Below are 18,407 nucleotides of genomic sequence, written 5' to 3'. Positions count from 1 at the left end.
TGCCATTGATACTTATAGAAGTGATTTCTTCTGCTCCACAACATATTTGGCTGGCAGAACGGAGAGGTGCCAACAGCATAATTAATACTTAGTCCCCACCCTTACCCCCCGAAACTGCTGCAGAGCTTCATTGAAAAGGCTTAGTGTTCCGGTTTTGAATGGCAATTTTTTCCACCCATTTCAAATCTTATAAGAAGGTAGCTTTTTTGCTCCAAAGATGTCTGTAGTTTGCTTTGCTTCTCAGACTATTCTTTTATCTCTATATCCTGGAAGTGACTTGGATTCATTTTCTTTCTTTCTTTTTTAAAAATCTCTTTAGAACTTAAAAAAAATTGTCATACTTCCAGGTATTTAATGGAATATAGGTCAAGGAAATCTACACGTCATAGATTCTGAAAATTTTAAAATTTAAAACCAGATTCAACCATAGACTTAGATTTAAAGGTCATCTTTTTAACCTGGTTCCATATTGCAACCTAGAATTAGTCTAGCTTTTCAAGGGATAGCATTTCCTTTCAAAATCATCCTCAGCTGAGTATCCATTACATTCTTTTATGTCAATTCATGTTCAAAGGCAGTAATTCCCTTTAGGTATGGGTGTCTAGATTGATTCCAGTCCCAGCTCTGTCACGTAATAGATTGCTGACCTCGGACAGGTGATTTAATCTCTCGATAAATCAATGTCCTCATCTTCAAATAGGAATGATGGTCTTCATCATAGGGCATCTTCATCATAGGGCATCGTGAAGATAGAATGAGTTAACTTATTTAAAGTGCTTAGTAGGGTACTTAGTACATAGAGAACAGCCAATAAATGGTATCTGTTTTCTTATTCACATTACCTCTTTCAACAATGACCAGACAATGGCTATATATGACCTAAGGTAATTTGTTCGCCTTTAGCACTAAATAACTCATCTAGGTTATTTTCCATTTTTCCTACTTCCTTTTCTTTTTCTAAACATGTCTAATGTACTTGGTGTCCTGAGAAATTCTATATCAATCAATGATGGTAAAGGCAACAGCATGAATCCCATTTCCCTCTCTGTTTGGAATACACTCTTCCTTTGTCAGATCTGTTTGTGCCGTGTCTGCTTCAAATTTTAAACATTAATGGCTAAGGGCCATGTCTTTTTTGGTCTCTGAGGTTATTTCATAAGGATAATCTAAAACGACTAGGAAACTTAGAGACCACTGTGTCTGACTCCTCATGTTTGAGATCAGAGTGCCAAGGCTTAGAGAGGTAAAATGTACCCAAGGCCACAGTTACAGTGGATACTCAGACCTCCAACGTACTCATGCTCTCACCACACACACGTATTCAGCCCCTGCCCAGAAAATGGCAATCACCTGCTTCTCGTTCCAAGCAGAGAATGGTGACTTCCCCGTAATAGCTTTTTTTTTTTGGTAGGAGTATCTTGTATCTTTTTTTATATTCACAGAAATGCCTTGAACGTCATACGCTTTTAACAAATATTTCGTGAATGAGTGTACCATATCTGTGGGCCTGTGCATCCAGTACATAATGATAAAAGCTAACTTTTTTGGGGGGTGGGGATGCCACGTGGCTGGCAGAATCGCAGTTCCCTTACCAGGGATTGAACCCTGGCCACAGCAGTGAAAGCCCGGAATCCTAACCACTAGGCCACCAGGGAACTCCCATAAAGCTAACATTTTTCAATGTGCCAGGCACTATTCTAAGTATTAACTCTTTTAATCCATACAACAACCTTATAAGATAGGGACTATTATTCTCCTCATTTTATAGAGGCACTAAAAGGTTAAGTCACTTGTCAAAGTCTCATCCAACACAAACCCAGGCATTCTGGCCTCAGAGCTGACGCTTTTTTCCCCTGCTCCCTACTTGTCAAGTACCCCATCCAAAGAAGGCATTAAAGGGTGAACATTTGGAGCTTGAAACAAATTCTATTAATTTGTATTTTTCCATTAGCATCAAGTGAGTCCATCAGAATCCATTTTTGTGACTTAACACCAATTACATAAAATAAAGCAGCTTGTAGGTAGGTAGTGAAGTAAGGTAAAATGAAAAAGGCTGCGACATTCACTTTTTTTTAAGTTAGGAAAGAATTCAAAATATGTAATTATTTTGTTCAGATACAGGGGATTTCTAAGGCTGAAGAATTAAATACCTTCAGCGATTAACCTGGCTTTGCTATGCCTACTTCAAATTCAATTATAGGATATAATAAACAGGATCGCATTTATTCAATAGCATTGGAATTTGTTTAAGTGAGACCTTGTTTTATGGTAAACATGACTTTTTTGGGGCTGGTAGGATAGTTCTAGACAGAGAAGGGGCCAGAGAGAAGAATGGCAAATCCTCTACCTATTGGAAATAGGGGGAGGCTGCGGGATTAGGGTCCCTGCGAACTCTAGCCATCTACCATGGCTCTGAAGGTTTGTCTTTCCTCCTAGCTCTCTCATGCTCATGTCTACCAAAAGTAAAAGCTGAAATGGCTCACCCAACATCCCGCAATACATTTTTAATAGTTTATTTTTTTAGAGCAGTTTTAGGTTCACAGCAAAATTGGGCAGTGGATACAGAGATTTCCCATCTACCCCCTGCACCCACACACGCACAGCCTCTCCCAGTATCAACACCCCTCACCAGAGTGGTACCTTTGTTACAAATGGTGACCCTCCATTGACACATCATTATCACCCGGAGACCGTAGTTTATATTAGGGTTCACTCTTGGCCACAGTAATTTTTACTATCTACCATTAAACTTAGGCTTCGGTTTAAATTCATCATAAACATGCTCTAATGCCTGGTCTTGGATGGGGAAGCAGGAAAGTATGTTGTGTTCCTTGTCAGGAAAGAATAAGCAAATTTCCCCACAAATAAAGACATCACTCAGCTTGTGAACATCTTAATGTAACTCAGCCCATGATACAAAGCTATCACGTTAGCCGAGAGCTCTTGAAATGAGTGCCAGATTGAGGGTAATTATATTTCAACAGAGGAATGAGACTTAAACACAAAAGTCATTGTGGATGAAGATTATACCCTTTTTGTCAGTCTCATAATTATATGTGCCTATTCTTGATAGATTTTTATAGAGCTAGAAGAGAATTTCAAGAATACCTTTCCTAAACCCTGATTTTATACACGAGGAACTTAAAGTTTCAGATTAAATAATGTTTCTTAAGTCATATAGCTACTTAGCGATAGAATGATAACTAATCATGATCATTAATGAAAATAGGGATTATCTTTAGCACTCACTATGTGCTAGGCACTGTACATGCCTCTTGCCTTTCTTGTCTCATTTGCTCCTTACAACCAAGCTGTTCAGTGTGCTTTGCCATCATCTTTATTTTACTGATGAGCAAACTGAAGCTGAGAGAGGTCGAGAGGCATAGAGGTCAAGAGAGGTCACACCAGCAAGAGGCAGATGGGGGATATAAGTCCTGGCCCCTCGGTGGCTACAACTAATGGCTTTGCCCACTAAATAGCAATGATTCTGAGTCTGGGGTCCTTTCTGCCTGTAGCTGAGCCTCTGATAAGCATGGCAGATTCTTCATTTGACTGTGAATCGGAGTTTCCAGTGTTGTCTTCTGTAGCAGAGGCTGAGCAGCATGACATGTTGCAAATAGAAATGGACGTTTAAACACTAATTGGAAAGGGGATCTTTTACTACGACAAAGTGAAAACAGATGGTGGTAAATAGAGAGCCCTTAGCCTGGGTGCAGGAGCAAGAGCTCATCAGGCTGGAGATGGTAGAAATGCAACCTAACCTGATGCTTTGCCGGTTGCTACCCTACAGGATGATCCCTCATGAGCGGAGGATATTAACCATCCTGCAGTGGCTCACCCTGCCGGACGACGAAAGGTATTTGCTTCCCCCCATCCCACCTGGCTCTCCCTCTTCTTTCTTTAGTACATTTCCATTTTAGGTTGGAATTGGGTGAATAACCAGATGGACTATGCAATAGAAGCACAGCCATGGTTTGGTATTATTACAAGTTTTGTGGTTCTGAGCCTGAAACGTGGCTTCCCTAAGAAGGACTTAGGTTACAATGGACGTAGGTTATTGAGGACCATTTAATTACATGAATTACTCCAGCTATTAATCCTGGTCACCACAGCAGAGCTCGAGGGAGTTCCCGGCTTTGATAAATAAACCAGCAGCATCCCAAGGATTGGGGAAGCATGAAGACTGACTTTTAAAATAGATTTTATTTTATTGGAGTACAGTTGATTTACGATGTTGTGTTAGTTTCTACTGTACAACAAAGTGATTCAGTTATGCATATATATACATTCTTTTTCATATTCTTTTCCATTATGGTTTATCACAGGATGTGGAATATAGTTCCCTGTGCTATACAGTAGGACCTTATTGTTTATCCATTCAATATATAATAGTTTGCGTCTGCTAATCCCAAGCACTCAGTCCAGAAGACTGACTTGTCACTTGAATGGAGTTGTTCTTTCAGGCTGCAGATTGCTTGGCCCCTGTGAATGATCACTGGGCTCTATTATCTTGAGGATCCAAGACCAGAGTTTGTGTTCAGATTTTCCTCATGACTTTTTATTCCTGAAGGTAGTAATCAGGCAGTTACCCCAGTGGGGATGGTGTAGAGGGTGGTGGGTGGTTTTTTTCCTGTAGAAAAAAAACAAGAAAGAGACTTTTTTCATGCTAAGACTAACAGTGGTTGGGCGATTAATTAACTTGATTTGAGAGGATTTTTTGGTAATGTGTAGGGATATTTGATATTCTTTGTCATGTGTGGTTTGGGGGAGATTCTGAACCTTCCAATTTTCCCGTAGGCCTTCAGTCTATGCCTTCTATTCCGAACAACCTGATTTCTCTGGACACAAATATGGCCCTTTTGGCCCTGAGGTTAGTAGCTTATCTTCTGCCTGAGGAGAACCTGTGTCCCTGGGCCACCTAATCTACTGACCTTATTTCAGGATTTGTACCAAGTCTCTTAGGGTGTTTGTATGTGCAAAGTGGATACAGAGTCAAAGAACTACAAGAGTAAAAACATTGAAAAGAATCTTAAACATACCTGGTTTTCTTACAGGAACTTCATTTCAGATTGATTTGCTATTCAAACGTATCCTAAACTTGGTGTTCATAGGAAGGGATGTATTCCAGCCCTGCAGGCATCAGTCAAAAGATGAAGGATCGGGAAGGGTTGGCATTTGCCATCACTGGGAAAGGAGTAGAAAAGAATCTGGAGATGAAACCTGCAATATAAAGCATTGCAACTGAATTTCAGCTCCCTTAAAATGGTTATGCTGTTCAGAGAGGATAGGTCAGCTCACTAGCCTTAGCAGGTACAAGCAACCTGGAAAATTTGATAGCATTGGACATTTTTTATTTGATAAATCTTGACATAGGTATATACCTGTGAGACCATCACCACAATCAAGAGTATGAATATATCCATCACCCCCCTAAGTGAAACAAATTCTTAATTGGGAGAAATACACTGTTGAATGAATCCGTTTAGCAGAGCAACGTGACACCCTTGTATCAGTCAGGGATCTTAGTAGAAGACAATCTGTCTATAAGGTAGTAGTATCCAGTATAACTTCAAATTCAGGAGGTGGGAAAGGGATGGGGATATTTTATTATGTTCCTCTTTTATCGAGAGATGGAAATTTTCCCAGTGCTTCAGCATAGATCATTTTAAAATATGCTGGGATTTGCAAATCTAAATCTTTTAATATTTTAAATGTTTTCCACCTCTCTTTCTTACTAGGGTGGTGAGGTCTACATCAACATAATAAAACTTGATTTTGGATGAGAAATTGTTTCATAAACTCTTTGATGATGGGAACTACCTCTTATTCTCTGATAGCCGATGGCAACACTGTTGGCTATAATTAAGTTTGTTATGTTCAGCATAAGGATGACTAAGGAAATACAGATAAGTGTGTCTTGGTTTAAGTGTTTCTGATCAAAATGCAGCATGTTTAAACAAAGACAGTAAATACTAAGGAGCCACAAATACTTCTGATTGCTTTAACATCAATTCAGTGGTGATTTCCTTAAGCACTGGAAACTAGAGGCTGTGCGAACTCATTCCTAGTTTGCCTTAAATCACTGAAGTCATATAAGTCTGATGCTCTTTTTCCTATTCCTTCGATGTTTAACCACTGGTGCATGACTATGAAACACAAATGATAAAATGAGATAAACATCTTCATACATGAAACACAAATCTTATTCTTGCCAGAGCAAGCATGACTATTTTATCTTTAGGATGATTTTCTTTGAGATTAATCTAAAGTGAACAATAGGAACCTTATTTTATTAAGATGTTAAAAAAAAAAACCCAAACCCTAAGCAGTTCCATGTACCCTATTTAAAGGTTCAATTTTGCTTGGATAATAGTATCCCCTAAAAGACCCTGTGGCATAGGCAAACAGCGATTGGTATAGTCGTTCTTTTAAAAGCCAGAGGCTGGTACTTTAAGAGGTTAGGAGCTACTCCAATTGCTCAGCTGGTAAGTGAACTTGGAGACAGAACTTCTGACTCCCAGACTAGGAAATAATTTAACTCTCCTTTAGTCCAGGAGATAAGCAAAGTGGTCCATTAATAACTATGTTCAAACCACACAGAACGTTTTTTTTATGTCAAAAGTTGGCTTTTTACAACACAGAGGAGGTATAATTCTTATAATTTTCATTTCCTTAAAAGTTATATGGCTTAGCAATGAATGTTCTTTATTCATTAACATCTCTGGATTTCTAATATGTGTAGTTCAGTTATAATTACTTACTTGAAAGTGTGTTTTTGATCGAGAAATAAACTAAAAGGTCTTTTTTAAGTCCTGAGCAGTGATAAATGAAGCATAATATAGGATGCTTTAATTTGCTGTAATGATGGTTCTATGTTCAGGATTCTCATAAATATACAAACACTTTTTCCTGAGTATTTTTGAATTAAGAGTTGGAAGTATTCATGCTATGTTCTTTTTAGTATTAATGCTTCTTATAACTGGGATATTCTCGTATATCTACGGGGTAAAACACTTACGATGTATCTTCAGTTATGATAACCTGAGAACTTGGTCACTTTCTCCCAAAAAAGCAAGGGATGTTTTCAGATTTCAACTATTTCTCATTTGGTTCTAGGAATCTTACTTTTTACTGAAAGAAAAACAAAACAGTTTAAAACATGAAACCAAAGCCAGCAAAACCTCTTTTTAGTGGTAGATGAATTGGTTTATCTACCTATATATCCCTCATCTACACTTATTGTGCATGTAGCTGAAATATTATTTTTAAAATCAGTAACATGTTCTCTTTTACACCTTGCATTTGAAATTTAATCGAAAGGATTCAATCTGGCAAAATGTTGTGTGCTCCAACACACTTGAAGTTTGTGCTTTATTCGCTTAATACCTGAGTATACTTTTTGCAGGACGATTAGCAAACATTGGGCTAATAGCTTCAAGAAATGGCGTATTGCTCCTGGTTTCATAGTGTAATGGTGAATGTTCAGAAAATATGCTTGCTTTTGGTCACTGGCGCAACCTTTTTCTCTTTGAGCTTCTATGCTTTCCCTGTGACTCTCCGTTCGGCTGCTCTTCAGGCCTAGAGGCAGAGCTTTGGCTGGCTAGTTACTACCTTCAGATGGCAAAGTATCCTTCTGAAAAGCAGGGAAATTTGCCCCTCTCCTTCCCATCCTTTTAATAACCTCAGGCTAAATCTTCTAAAGTCAGACTAAAGTATGGCTGGTCAGTGAAAACTTAGCTATTGTCAACCTCTAACATTCGAAGAAGGAGACCCGTGCGATATAATCCCTGGATGAAAACTCATTTTGACTAAAATGCTGTTTCTCCTGCTACTCCTCTAACCTGCTGCAATCAGAAGGGCTCGCCTTTGGAGCCTTCGGAATGTTGAGGTCTCTTGCAAATGGCCGAGTGTCTGATGGGCAGACTTGAGCGCTAGCTGAATGAATTCGGTGACCATGAAATGGTAAACCCTCTTTTTCCTTTTGCTTCTCATCTCATGGGGAATTGGCTAAAACTAGAGGCATTTAAAAAAAAAAAAAAAAACCAAACCAGAGTCCGTGGGGCTGTGTCCTTCCATCGCTCTGCTGGAGAGAGAGGATGAGACAGCTGTGGCGATGCCTTTGCAGTGGCTTGCTCTGGAAACAGTGAAATCGCATGGCAGTGGCCTCCTTTTTGGATACACTAACATCGTTCCTCCTCCTGGCCCTTCTTGCATCTGAATGAGTCTCGAACAGTCCCACCGAGAGAAATCAGCTAGGTAGACAGCAGGGCTTGCTGCTTGAATTCACCTTTGCACCATCAGCAAATCAGGGGCCTGTTTTTCTCCAGCATTTGGAAGTCCCAAAAGGTTATCTTCCTTATCAACAGTTTACGTGTCAGCCTTTACTGCTCGCTACATTTTCAAAACAAATGCATAGTACAGCCACTACCCCCTAACCACCACTAAAAGGGGAATGTCTAACAGAAAGAGTGTAAGTAGACTCTTTCTTGATATATATATGTATACCAAGATGAAGAGATCTCGATGACGTTTTACATTTCACCTAATTTTACAAGAGGATTTTTAAAAAGACAGTTCTATTTATGGTTACCTCTTGGCTCAGAGTTCTTCTCTACCAGAAACCTAAATTATCAGTGGGAAGTTCTCTCTGCTGATGTGTGGAAGTACATTCATGACCAAGGAGGACTGCTTGGTATTTACGTTTCATTCCATCCTTGGTTTAAAAATTTTTTTCCTGATCCTTTCCAATGAAGGTGACAGTTGCTTGGATATAGTTGGTGGTCTGAACAGATACCTGTTAGATCTGAATTGGAACCACCTCCATGAATCCTTTTGCACCTTGAAATGACCGAGTGACTAGTATTCTATTTAGTTTTCAGCTAGTACTTTATAAATGGAGAGCTTTTCATAGCCAAGGACCAGTCTCTCCGTAACGCAGGAGTTATGGAATGCAGAATTCTGTGTCACCTTCAGGTCTATCCACAGTAGGCTTCTCAGCCAAAAGAGACCCACATGACCAGATTCTCTTAAATTATATTCTTGTTCTCAGTGAAGAAGCCGTAACAGCAGTATCAAGTTCGATCTAGGAGGCTTCTCTCTGTAGAGTTCCCCGAATCATCCCTCATACCAACTTTTTCTCACTTAAGGAGTCTTAGTTTTTTTTAACTAAGACTCTGCTGACCCCAGATGGCAAAGTGTGAGCTTTATGATCTGACCCAGAGGGACAGACGACTTCTGAGTCCAGACATCTCTATCCGCCAGTACAGGAGAGTAGTTATGGCTCACGTTTTACTCCGGCTAAGAGACCTAAGAGGAAGGTTACCCCTAAGAGGAGACAGGAAAGACCAGTTACTCCTCCAAAGAAAAGAAGAAGAAAATTACATAGGATGGATCATTATGCTGCGGAAACTCGTCAGGACAAAGTAAGTTTATCTATTGTTCCAAAGCTTTGTGGCGGGCAGGTCTGAGTTGAAGGTTTCCTTCAGTGCCTTGGTTTGAAAATCAGCTGAATATGTTTCAGAAAAAGTCTGCTGTGTCTTCCTTGGCTTTGAGTCCAGAAGAATCTGCTCCTTCAGAGGTTAACACTGATGTGAAGACTTCTTGATCTTTCAGCTAGGGAAAAAAAAAAAAAAAAAAACACCTTCTACTTTCTTTAGAGTTAGTTGCCCCAAACTAGTATGAATATTTAGGCTTGAATGAGTGTTAAGAAAGCTATTGGTTTTGCTTGCACTTTTTCACAAAATTTGTCACAGTTTCTTGTAGCCTTGGTTCTTGAGAACAACCCAGCAAGGTAGTCGGGGAAATCCTGAGAGATGGTATAGATTAGAGCTCAATAGTATATTGGATTAGATTAGTGGTCTGTACCTTCCAAGTTCAGAAGAGGTCTTAGATGATAGACAAGGGAAGAGCTGAGACAGAAGGAGAGAGAAAACAATGGGTAGATAGAGTTGGGTGTGTTTTCTTATAGAGATATGAGCAATGTGTACTCTTTTCATTACATTCAGAATAGCCTATAGGTTGTTACTTTTCTTGAAATCTCCAGAGACCTCCAAGGCACTATCTTATTTATGATTGTTTGAACTAATCACTAAGAACTAGGTTCTGGATTTTAACCTGAGTCATCTTTCTGACTAAAGAAAATGAATTTGTTGCCAAGGGTTGACATAGGTTGTGCCTTTGGTATTTCTTTGTCTAGGTGAAGGTCTTAGAGGAGAGCACGGTTTACTCAGAAGCAAATACCACTAAGTCTACCCTCTGTTAGTCTCTTCAGATTATGCTGCACACGTCATTATGAAACTTTCACTTGTGACTTACTCCTTGGGACAGAATTTGAAATACTGACTCCTGTCATGAAGAAAAACAAATTTATACCTGATTTTACTGATAACATGATATGAGGAGAGGTCAAGAGTCATCTGAGAAGATGCTAATGGAAGATAAGATTATGTGTCTGAGGAAAAAAAGATATGCCGATCCCTCCCGTTCTTATCTGTCATTTTGAGTGGATATGTGTGACTGTAGCTAAGCTGTCAAATTCAGCTAAAGTTCTGTCAAGTGTTTGTCTGATGGGATGTTTCTTGAAAATCTTTCCATTGCACAGAGATGAGAGGGAGAGGGAAATCTCTAGCAGGTGGTGGCATTCATGCTATCAGAAACTTCCATTTGAAACAAGAACATGAGAGATGGATTATGATTCTTATGCTTTGGGAATGTACTTCAGAGAACTGAGTTTTCATTTTTCGTTAGGCTAAATAAGAAACCTTCTAGAACAAGCTCAATGATTCACTTCTGTTGAAGTTTGAACTCTTGTAGATTTTTATTTTACTCAAAATCAGCTTGAAAGGGACTACATTGGGAAGTAGTAGCTTGCGTCTTAGAAGTGGTCCTTCTATTAAGAATCTATTGTTGTCAGAAATTGACAGTTAAGTTTTCTGGAACACTAGGTGGATCTCTTTGTATTAATGATGCTCTAATTTGGCATCCAGTGGAAGGTTACCATTTAACCTCAGAACTGCTTTTGATTCACTTAGCCTCCATCTTCTTGCCATGGTTCAAAGCCTAGGTGTTTTCACGTAGGGAACAAGAGGCTTAAACTGTCCATCTGACTTTCTTCTCATTCTCAAAATTCTTGGACTTAAGGAACGTTGTTACATTTTAGAAAGGCCATTTTATCTCTAAAAAAAAGAAGTGCCCTTAATTTTTCCAGTTTTATATCAAAGAATCTTGAAAGGGATTGAATGAGGAGAGGTTTTACATTCCTAAAAGAATACAAATTAAAATGCTTAGACCATGTTTCCATGTAGAAAGGCAGGAAAATCTCCCTAGACAAAGCTCTGCCTCTGGGCCTGAAGTTTTCTTTCCAGAATGTTCTAGGGGTAGAAGATCTATGAGATACTGAAAGGAAAAAAAAAACCTTCAGGGACTAATTTGCTCCTTTTTCCAGATGACAAATCCTCTGAGGGATATTGACAAAACAGTGGGGCAATTAATGGATGGACTGAAACAATTAAAGCTGCATCGCTGTGTAAATGTCATCTTTGTCGGAGACCACGGTAAAGCTTTGTTTCTTTATCCAGATAGATAACGTTTCTGATGTGCTGGGGAAACCCTTGCTCTCAGAATCCCAGGTTGTATTCTTCTTCTTCCATCCCCCTTTCTTCAGGATGGGGAAAGAAATCGAGCCGTGACTCAAAATTATGAGACGACCTGAGATGACCCTGCATACATTTTGATCAAAACCAGGGAATTCCTGTATCTTCCTATTCTTTGCAGGAAAAGCCTTCCTACAAAAATCTGTCCCATATTAAAAAGTTGCAGGGAATTCCCTGGCGGTCCAGTGGTTAGGATTCGGCGCTTTCACTGCTGGGACCTGGGCTCAATCCCTGGCCAGGGAACTGAGATCCCTCACGCTGTGCAGCATGACAAAAAAAAAAAGATTGCAGACAATTCCCTTGTGATATTGAGAGCTTCCTCTGTGAATGTGACATATCCCTGCTAGCCACATCCCCACAGAGTTCATGTGGCTAAAAAATAAATCTAAATATGATTTAAAAAAAGGTGGAGACATAGGCTTCTTGTCAAAGAAGTGGCTTATGAGAAAAGTGATTTCCATGCATTCATTGAGCTAATTCAAGACCCAAATCAGAGAACCCTGTTTCAGTAGAGAAGACTGTTAAAGAGAGGAAGAAGCAGTTTAGGAAGCAGTTTTCTAAATCACTGTATAAAGTAGAAAAATTTATGGGTCAAGAGCATCATAAACATATATGTTTATAGAGCTGGGGTGGGAGGGTGCATCAGGGAACATTCTTATTTCACAGGTGTGCAGACTGAGAGTGCCTTCTGCATTCCAGAACTAGCAAATTGAAATCATGACTCTGGAATATGGGGCTGCTCCCTTCTAGGAGAGGGTTTGGAAGAAGAAAATTAGTTGACTTGGTAGTTCTGTTAAGAAGGGCAGATAACTCTCCCTAATCAAAACTCTGCTCTGGGCCTGAAGTTTTCTTTATAGAATTTTCTAGAAGATCTATGAGAAATTAAAACAAAAAAACAAAAAAACCCTAGAACTAACATGCTCTTTTGCAAGGACTAAATGTAACCAGCTGCAAAATCATGTTCCATGAGTTTGACTTGGTGGAGAGCTGCAGATAGGACAGAGAATCTGGCGCCTGTGACACAGCTGATTTGATTTAAGTTGCCCAGAGGTGTCAAGAACATTTGCTTACATGGTGGAGCCATATGTCTAAGAAGTAGATGGGCTCCAATGAATCACATGCTGGAGCATTGTAAAAGTCTTGGCTAGATTACAATCTGGTCTGGCCAGTGTGCAGGCTTCTGAGATGAATAGATGGCACAACATCTCTTTCTTAAAAGGTAGTATTGTCTAGCGTTCCAGAGCCTGGGCTTTGGAGTAAGAATGAGTTGCAATGGAGTTCAAATTGCACTGTGCCACTTAAAAGCCTCTCCAAGTCTCAGCCTCCTCATCTGTAGAATGAGAACACTAACACCACGGACACAGAGTTAGTCTGGAGGGTGAAGGGTGATGATGCTTGAGAAGCACTTTGAAAGCAAGAGAGATGGTTCACCATTGGGGTGGCTTAAGTGACTTAGGAAGGCAGCAAATGAAAGATCCTTCTAGTCTTCCATTAACATGTATTTAGAGACTTCCCCTTCCTGGATTAACATTGTACTTGAACATAATAGCTGTTTATTGTTTCAGTTTTTCCTCCTGAGATTTTAAATGTTAAAAGGCAAGATATATAACCCTTGTGCTATGTTGGGATATGTTTTTCTGTCTCTTCCTTCCAATTTATATTTAAAAAAGAGGGGTCTGGATCTTGGATCCCAGAAGGTGATAATTTGAATTTCACCATACCTGGGCCACTCTGAGTTATATTTCTTTATTCCAAAACCTTAGGGAATCCTTTACAGAATCATTTAAGTTTCCCCACTTAAAAAATATTTGGATACTGGATTGTACAAAGCAATATATTAAACCTCTATAGCTTCATCTCATCTCATAAATTCTGAAATGACAATAAAGTTCTCTTCCAGCCTCCATAACTTGTGATTCTAAGATCTGAGTTTGTTTTTGTTTTTATTTATTTTTTTAATATTGATCAAGAAATTCTCCTTGATGGGAGGCAGGAAACAAATCATGGGTGGGAGGGGGCAATATTTGTTGGCGAAAAAATTCCCTACCAAGACCCTTTTTATATTCTAGTTGCTAGCTTTCAGTTTTAACAGATTATATTGTTTACAGCTTGTTTTCAGCGTTATTTTGTTTTTCAGTTTGGGTGGTCACTGGGGCTGACATTTTTCTTTCTCTCTCTTGTTGCCAGTATTGTTTTGTCAGTAACATCCAAGGCCACCAGTGAAGGCAGAGTGAGGGCTGGTGATTCTGTACTCAAGTCGCGAGATACATTAGAGAGTTGGAAAATGACATTTTGTAAAAGAGACACACACCACCCCCAGCTGGGAAGAGTTTAAAGCAATCTGGGATTTTTTTTTTTTTTTTAAAGAATAGATCTTTTTCATAATGACAGTGTAAATAGATTTGTTTCTAAAAGATCACGGTTACTTCCTTTATCTTGTTGGTCTTGCTGAATGACTTAAAATATAATTGAGATGATGCATTTTCAGCCTTCTCGTGCTGCAAGATGATATGACTAAAGCAATGTCTGATGAAAAGATTATATAATGAAGCATTCAAAAATTCAAAGTCAAGTTAAGAAGCCTCAAAAGAGGGGGTTCCTCATGTTAAGTTGTGAAAAACGAATTAAGGAGAGGCCTGAATGTTACCTTTAGTGTCTGTGTGGAGATTTTAATTTTACAGTTGCCTGAAAATACTTTCTTTTCCCTCCCCATAGGAATGGAAGATGTCACATGTGATAGAACCGAATTCTTGAGCAATTACCTAACTAATGTGGATGACATTACTTTAGTGCCAGGAACTCTAGGAAGAATTCGACCCAAATTTAGCAATAATGCTAAATGTAAGTTGACTCTTAAAATACTAAATTGTTAGAAGGGTAATTTAGTGGAGTGAGAAAGGGCTTATTCTCTGAAGCTGGACTACTTGGGTGGAAATCCTAGCTTTGCTGCTTAGCTGAGTGAACTTGAATGAGTCATTGAAACTCTCTCTAAACCTCAGTTTTTTTCATCTGAAAAAAGGAATGATAAATAACAACTAGCTCATAGGGTTGTTGTGAAAATGAACCTATGTTTATCACTTAGAATAGTTCCTGGCCCCTCGTAGCATTATGTAAATATTTGCTCTTGTCTTTATCACGTGGAAAATACACTTAATTTGAGGCATGTGTATAACCATAAACTTCTGCTTACAAGAGACAAACTTTCCAACAAGAGGTTCAGGTTTACTCTTTAGCTCAAGTGGGGGAGTCCATGACAGGGTTGGCAAAAGTGCCCTCGGACCCTAAACCTTCCTAGGAGCCTGGTTGAAGGGAAATCTTCACCTTTAGAAAAAGTGATTGACAGAACCCAGCAGGAGAAACTATTAAGCCCTTGGAAAGGGGCAGCTGTTTTGAAAGATTAGAAATAAAATAAACAGGAATAATCTTATCACTTCTGTTTTACACGTTTGGGTTATGATATGCCACTGATGAGAACTTTGATTTATGGGCTAAGATGTCTTACATGCTGCCCAGCCGCCTAGCTTTGGAGAAGTGTATAGTTTTATTGGAGGCATGCTGCATTTTGGGGAAGAAAAAAATCCTTTAGCATTTTTAGCCTTGGGAATAAGAAACCATTGGCACCAAGCATAAAGCTTTGGAAAATTAAGTTTTTCCCAAACGATGTTACTGAGTCAACAGAAATGGGAACTGTTCCAAGGTCAGCTCCAGGCAACGCTGTGAAATAAACAAAACGTTGGTGTCTCTGCCTTCTCTTTTCCATGCCTTTTCTATCCTCCATGTCCTGTCTTCTCTGTTCACTTGAGCTAGGCAGGCCCTCGCCAGAGTGGCCTGCAGAGTCACTACAGTACCTCTTGGTTTAGTATGTGCATTCTAGGGCTTATGCAAGAAAGTTTTTGTCTATTCTGAAAGGTATTTCAAAACATCAGTAAAAGTAATGGGGAGGTTGTTTTAGGAGTGGAAGGAAAACTTGCCTAAGGCTAATGAAATGATAACTACCAATAATTAAATGTCTTGTATTTTAAAAAACACGTTCATACATTTTATGAGAGATGGGAGAGCGAGGTGTTTAAGAGCAAAAACAATGGTGGCAGGATGCGTGGGTTCAAATCTTTGCCAGCTGCTTCACTCTGTGACCTTAAGCTACTTAAGGCAAGCTACTTTAACACTCTGTGCCTTAGTCTTCTCATCTGTAACATAAGGACTGTTGGGAAGATTAAATGAGAGATTCTCTACATATCACTTAGATTAATGTTTAGCACATAGTCAAAGCTATATAAATGGTAGTTATGACGATGCTATTTTCGTCACATCGCTCTTTCAGCCAGATGTACACACACCTTATTGAATCCTTCCAATGGCCTGTGTGTTAGGTATTATCATCTCCTCTTATAAACAGTGGCAATCAAGGCTCAGAGAGAGGTGAAGTAACTGGCTAAGAGGACGGCAGTTAGTGAGTGGCAGAGCGGGAATTTAAACCCAGATGCTTAACTGACTCTTAGCCACTACCCTGTACTGGGGGCCTCCCCTGCTCTCTGGGAGCTGTTAGCATGAGAGGGCTGAGTATTTCAGAATTGAAGGATTGGTGTCCCACACATGGACTCAGGCATTTGTTATTTCCTAGAAGTTCTCTGGGATTTATCTGAGTACAAGACTGCCCTGTGCTATTTATTTTTCTTCATTATCGAAGAACATGAACTCATTCTGTTTGGTCCCTTTGAGGACTGTGGTTGATGAGGTCACTGAATGTAGAGGTTCAAAGCATGGCTTGCTCAGTCAGATTGCCAGCAGGGTCCCAGTGTGCATGTTCCCCTCTTCCCCCGCCTCCACCTTCTAAATGCCAGTTGGCTTAGTGAGGATTCTGATGACACCTACATTCCAGCAGAGTAGTTGTGAATGACCAGAGAGACAGTGCCTGCAAAGCCCTTACAGAGACCGAACATGGTATGGACACAATTTGGGTTAATTATTATTGCTACCATTATTACTTATTTGCTTGTCATTGAAAGATGCAACTAAATTTTAACCCCAATTTAAGTAGAAGGGAATCCACATTTTTTTATCTTCGAATTTCATAGCTTTAGAACTAAGATTCTGAACATTGTCTTTGAAGAGTGTATATTTACGCTGCAAGGCAAGCTTATTCATGCATTTGCAACAAACATGAACAAATATTTATTTATATTTATTAACAAATGTTTATTGAGTGCTTACCAGGCCCTGGGGATGCAGCAGGAAATGACAGAGACATGACCTGCTCTACTGATGTTTATATTCCAGGGACGGTTGCCTCATGACTGTCGGTATCTCTTCTGAACGCTGCTTTCCTTTTCTGCTGATTCTATAATGACACGCTGAAGCAAATTTTTGGAAAACAAAACAAAATCCAACCAACCTACAATCTCCTCTTTCTCCCCACACCCCCCCCCAAAAGGGGACCTTCAGATAATATATTCCTGTCCACAGTTTATACACAGCCATCATTTACATAGTTTTGCTTTTAGCTAGTTCAGGGTATTGACTAAAATATCCTTTGTTTGCTGGTAGTGAAAATAAAGGAGGTGCATACATGTGTGTGTCTGCAGCTGGAAAGGGGCAACCACCTATGTAATTAGCCCTGTGATATTACTGAGGAAAAAAATTCCCTTTAGAAAATATAATGGATTCGAAGATTCATCTTAAAAGTGGATGATCGCTTGTTTGAAAGATCTGCAGATACATAGGAAGTTACATTAAAAGCCCCAAATGCCCAGTTTAGTTCCTGATGTTAAATTTCAAATAAAGTCAATCCAGGTTCCAGAGGGACCATTTGGGAGAATTTTAAAAAAGCAATTTACCCAGCAGTACCTCGGTGCTCTGGAAGGAGGAATTCCCTACCGGAAAGGTTGACTTGGACCTAGCAGGGACATTTACCATAGGAATTGTTCCTCTCATTTAGATACATTTCACTTTACTGAAATTTTAAATATCCACACACAGTTTTACATATATTTTAAACAAAATCTAAAGTGATAGGTCTTCTAGGAGAAAAAAAAAAAGAATTGAGTCTCTCGCTGCAAAAATGATTTCTCTCAGTGATTACTGTCAACTCTTTTGAAACCTTTCTCCTTCTCTCTTTGAACAGATGACCCTAAAGTCATTATTGCTAATCTCACGGTAAGTATTGCATGTCACCAGGCCTCTGCCCTTGGAGTAGCTTCCACACACTCTTCTCTTGTATTCAAGTCCCCTGTAGGGTGACAGGAATATTTTCCTCACTGCCCTGCCATCCTGTATATTTGTTTCCCTAAGAGCTTTCAAAACTTCTGGCCCATGGACAGCTGCAGGCTCCCTAATGGTCTTGGTAACCATACAAAATGAGAATACTTGACCTTGCCATTAGGGCTGACAAGTATTCATTCATGATTAAACAGATCCTTACTCTTTCTGAACCAGATCTGCCCACCACCCTGTTCCATAGTTTTCCCATCCGGGATAGGGACCTTAAAGGCACATGAGACTGTAATCGCATGGTCCTGAACATGCCTCCTCCTCCCTTCCCACCCCACCTCCCCATCCCTTGATTTGAAGCATTTGGGAAAAGCCTTGGAGTTTGAGTTGCTCTTCGTGATGGTCTCACGAGTCAGGAATGTATCTTAAAAATTTCTAACTCCCCTCTGATAACCTTCTATGTCTTCTTCAACATTATCTAATCCCCTTTGAATCTATTTGTTTTCAGCTTTTATCATTTGATAGGGGTAACAAATGCCATTTATTCAG

The 18,407-nt window shown here is 39.5% G+C and overlaps 1 protein-coding gene across 11 annotated transcripts in view; it reads left to right on the top strand.

The window, feature by feature from the left end:
* Positions 1 to 18,407, top strand: part of ENPP2 (ectonucleotide pyrophosphatase/phosphodiesterase 2) — a 105,646-nt gene that overhangs the window by 60,440 nt on the left and 26,799 nt on the right. For 5 of the 11 annotated variants that reach the window (XM_082433159.1, XM_082433158.1, XM_082433162.1 and 2 more), the window contains exons 10-14: positions 3,791 to 3,856; positions 4,798 to 4,870; positions 11,444 to 11,552; positions 14,367 to 14,492; positions 17,773 to 17,804. In XM_082433159.1, the coding sequence (XP_082289285.1) occupies positions 3,791 to 3,856; positions 4,798 to 4,870; positions 11,444 to 11,552; positions 14,367 to 14,492; positions 17,773 to 17,804 (406 nt within the window). Of the gene's footprint in view, positions 1 to 3,790; positions 3,857 to 4,797; positions 4,871 to 9,266; positions 9,423 to 11,443; positions 11,553 to 14,366; positions 14,493 to 17,772; positions 17,805 to 18,407 lie in introns of all 11 variants that reach the window. The other 6 variants (XM_082433152.1, XM_082433155.1, XM_082433156.1 and 3 more) reach the window with 3 other exon arrangements.

The sequence above is a fragment of the Balaenoptera physalus genome (assembly GCF_965194825.1).
Source record: "Balaenoptera physalus genome assembly, chromosome: 17".
In the NCBI taxonomy this organism is placed as follows: Eukaryota; Metazoa; Chordata; class Mammalia; order Artiodactyla; family Balaenopteridae; genus Balaenoptera; species Balaenoptera physalus.
Note: the sequence above shows the minus strand (reverse complement) of the source record. Positions and strands in the feature narration are given on the sequence as shown.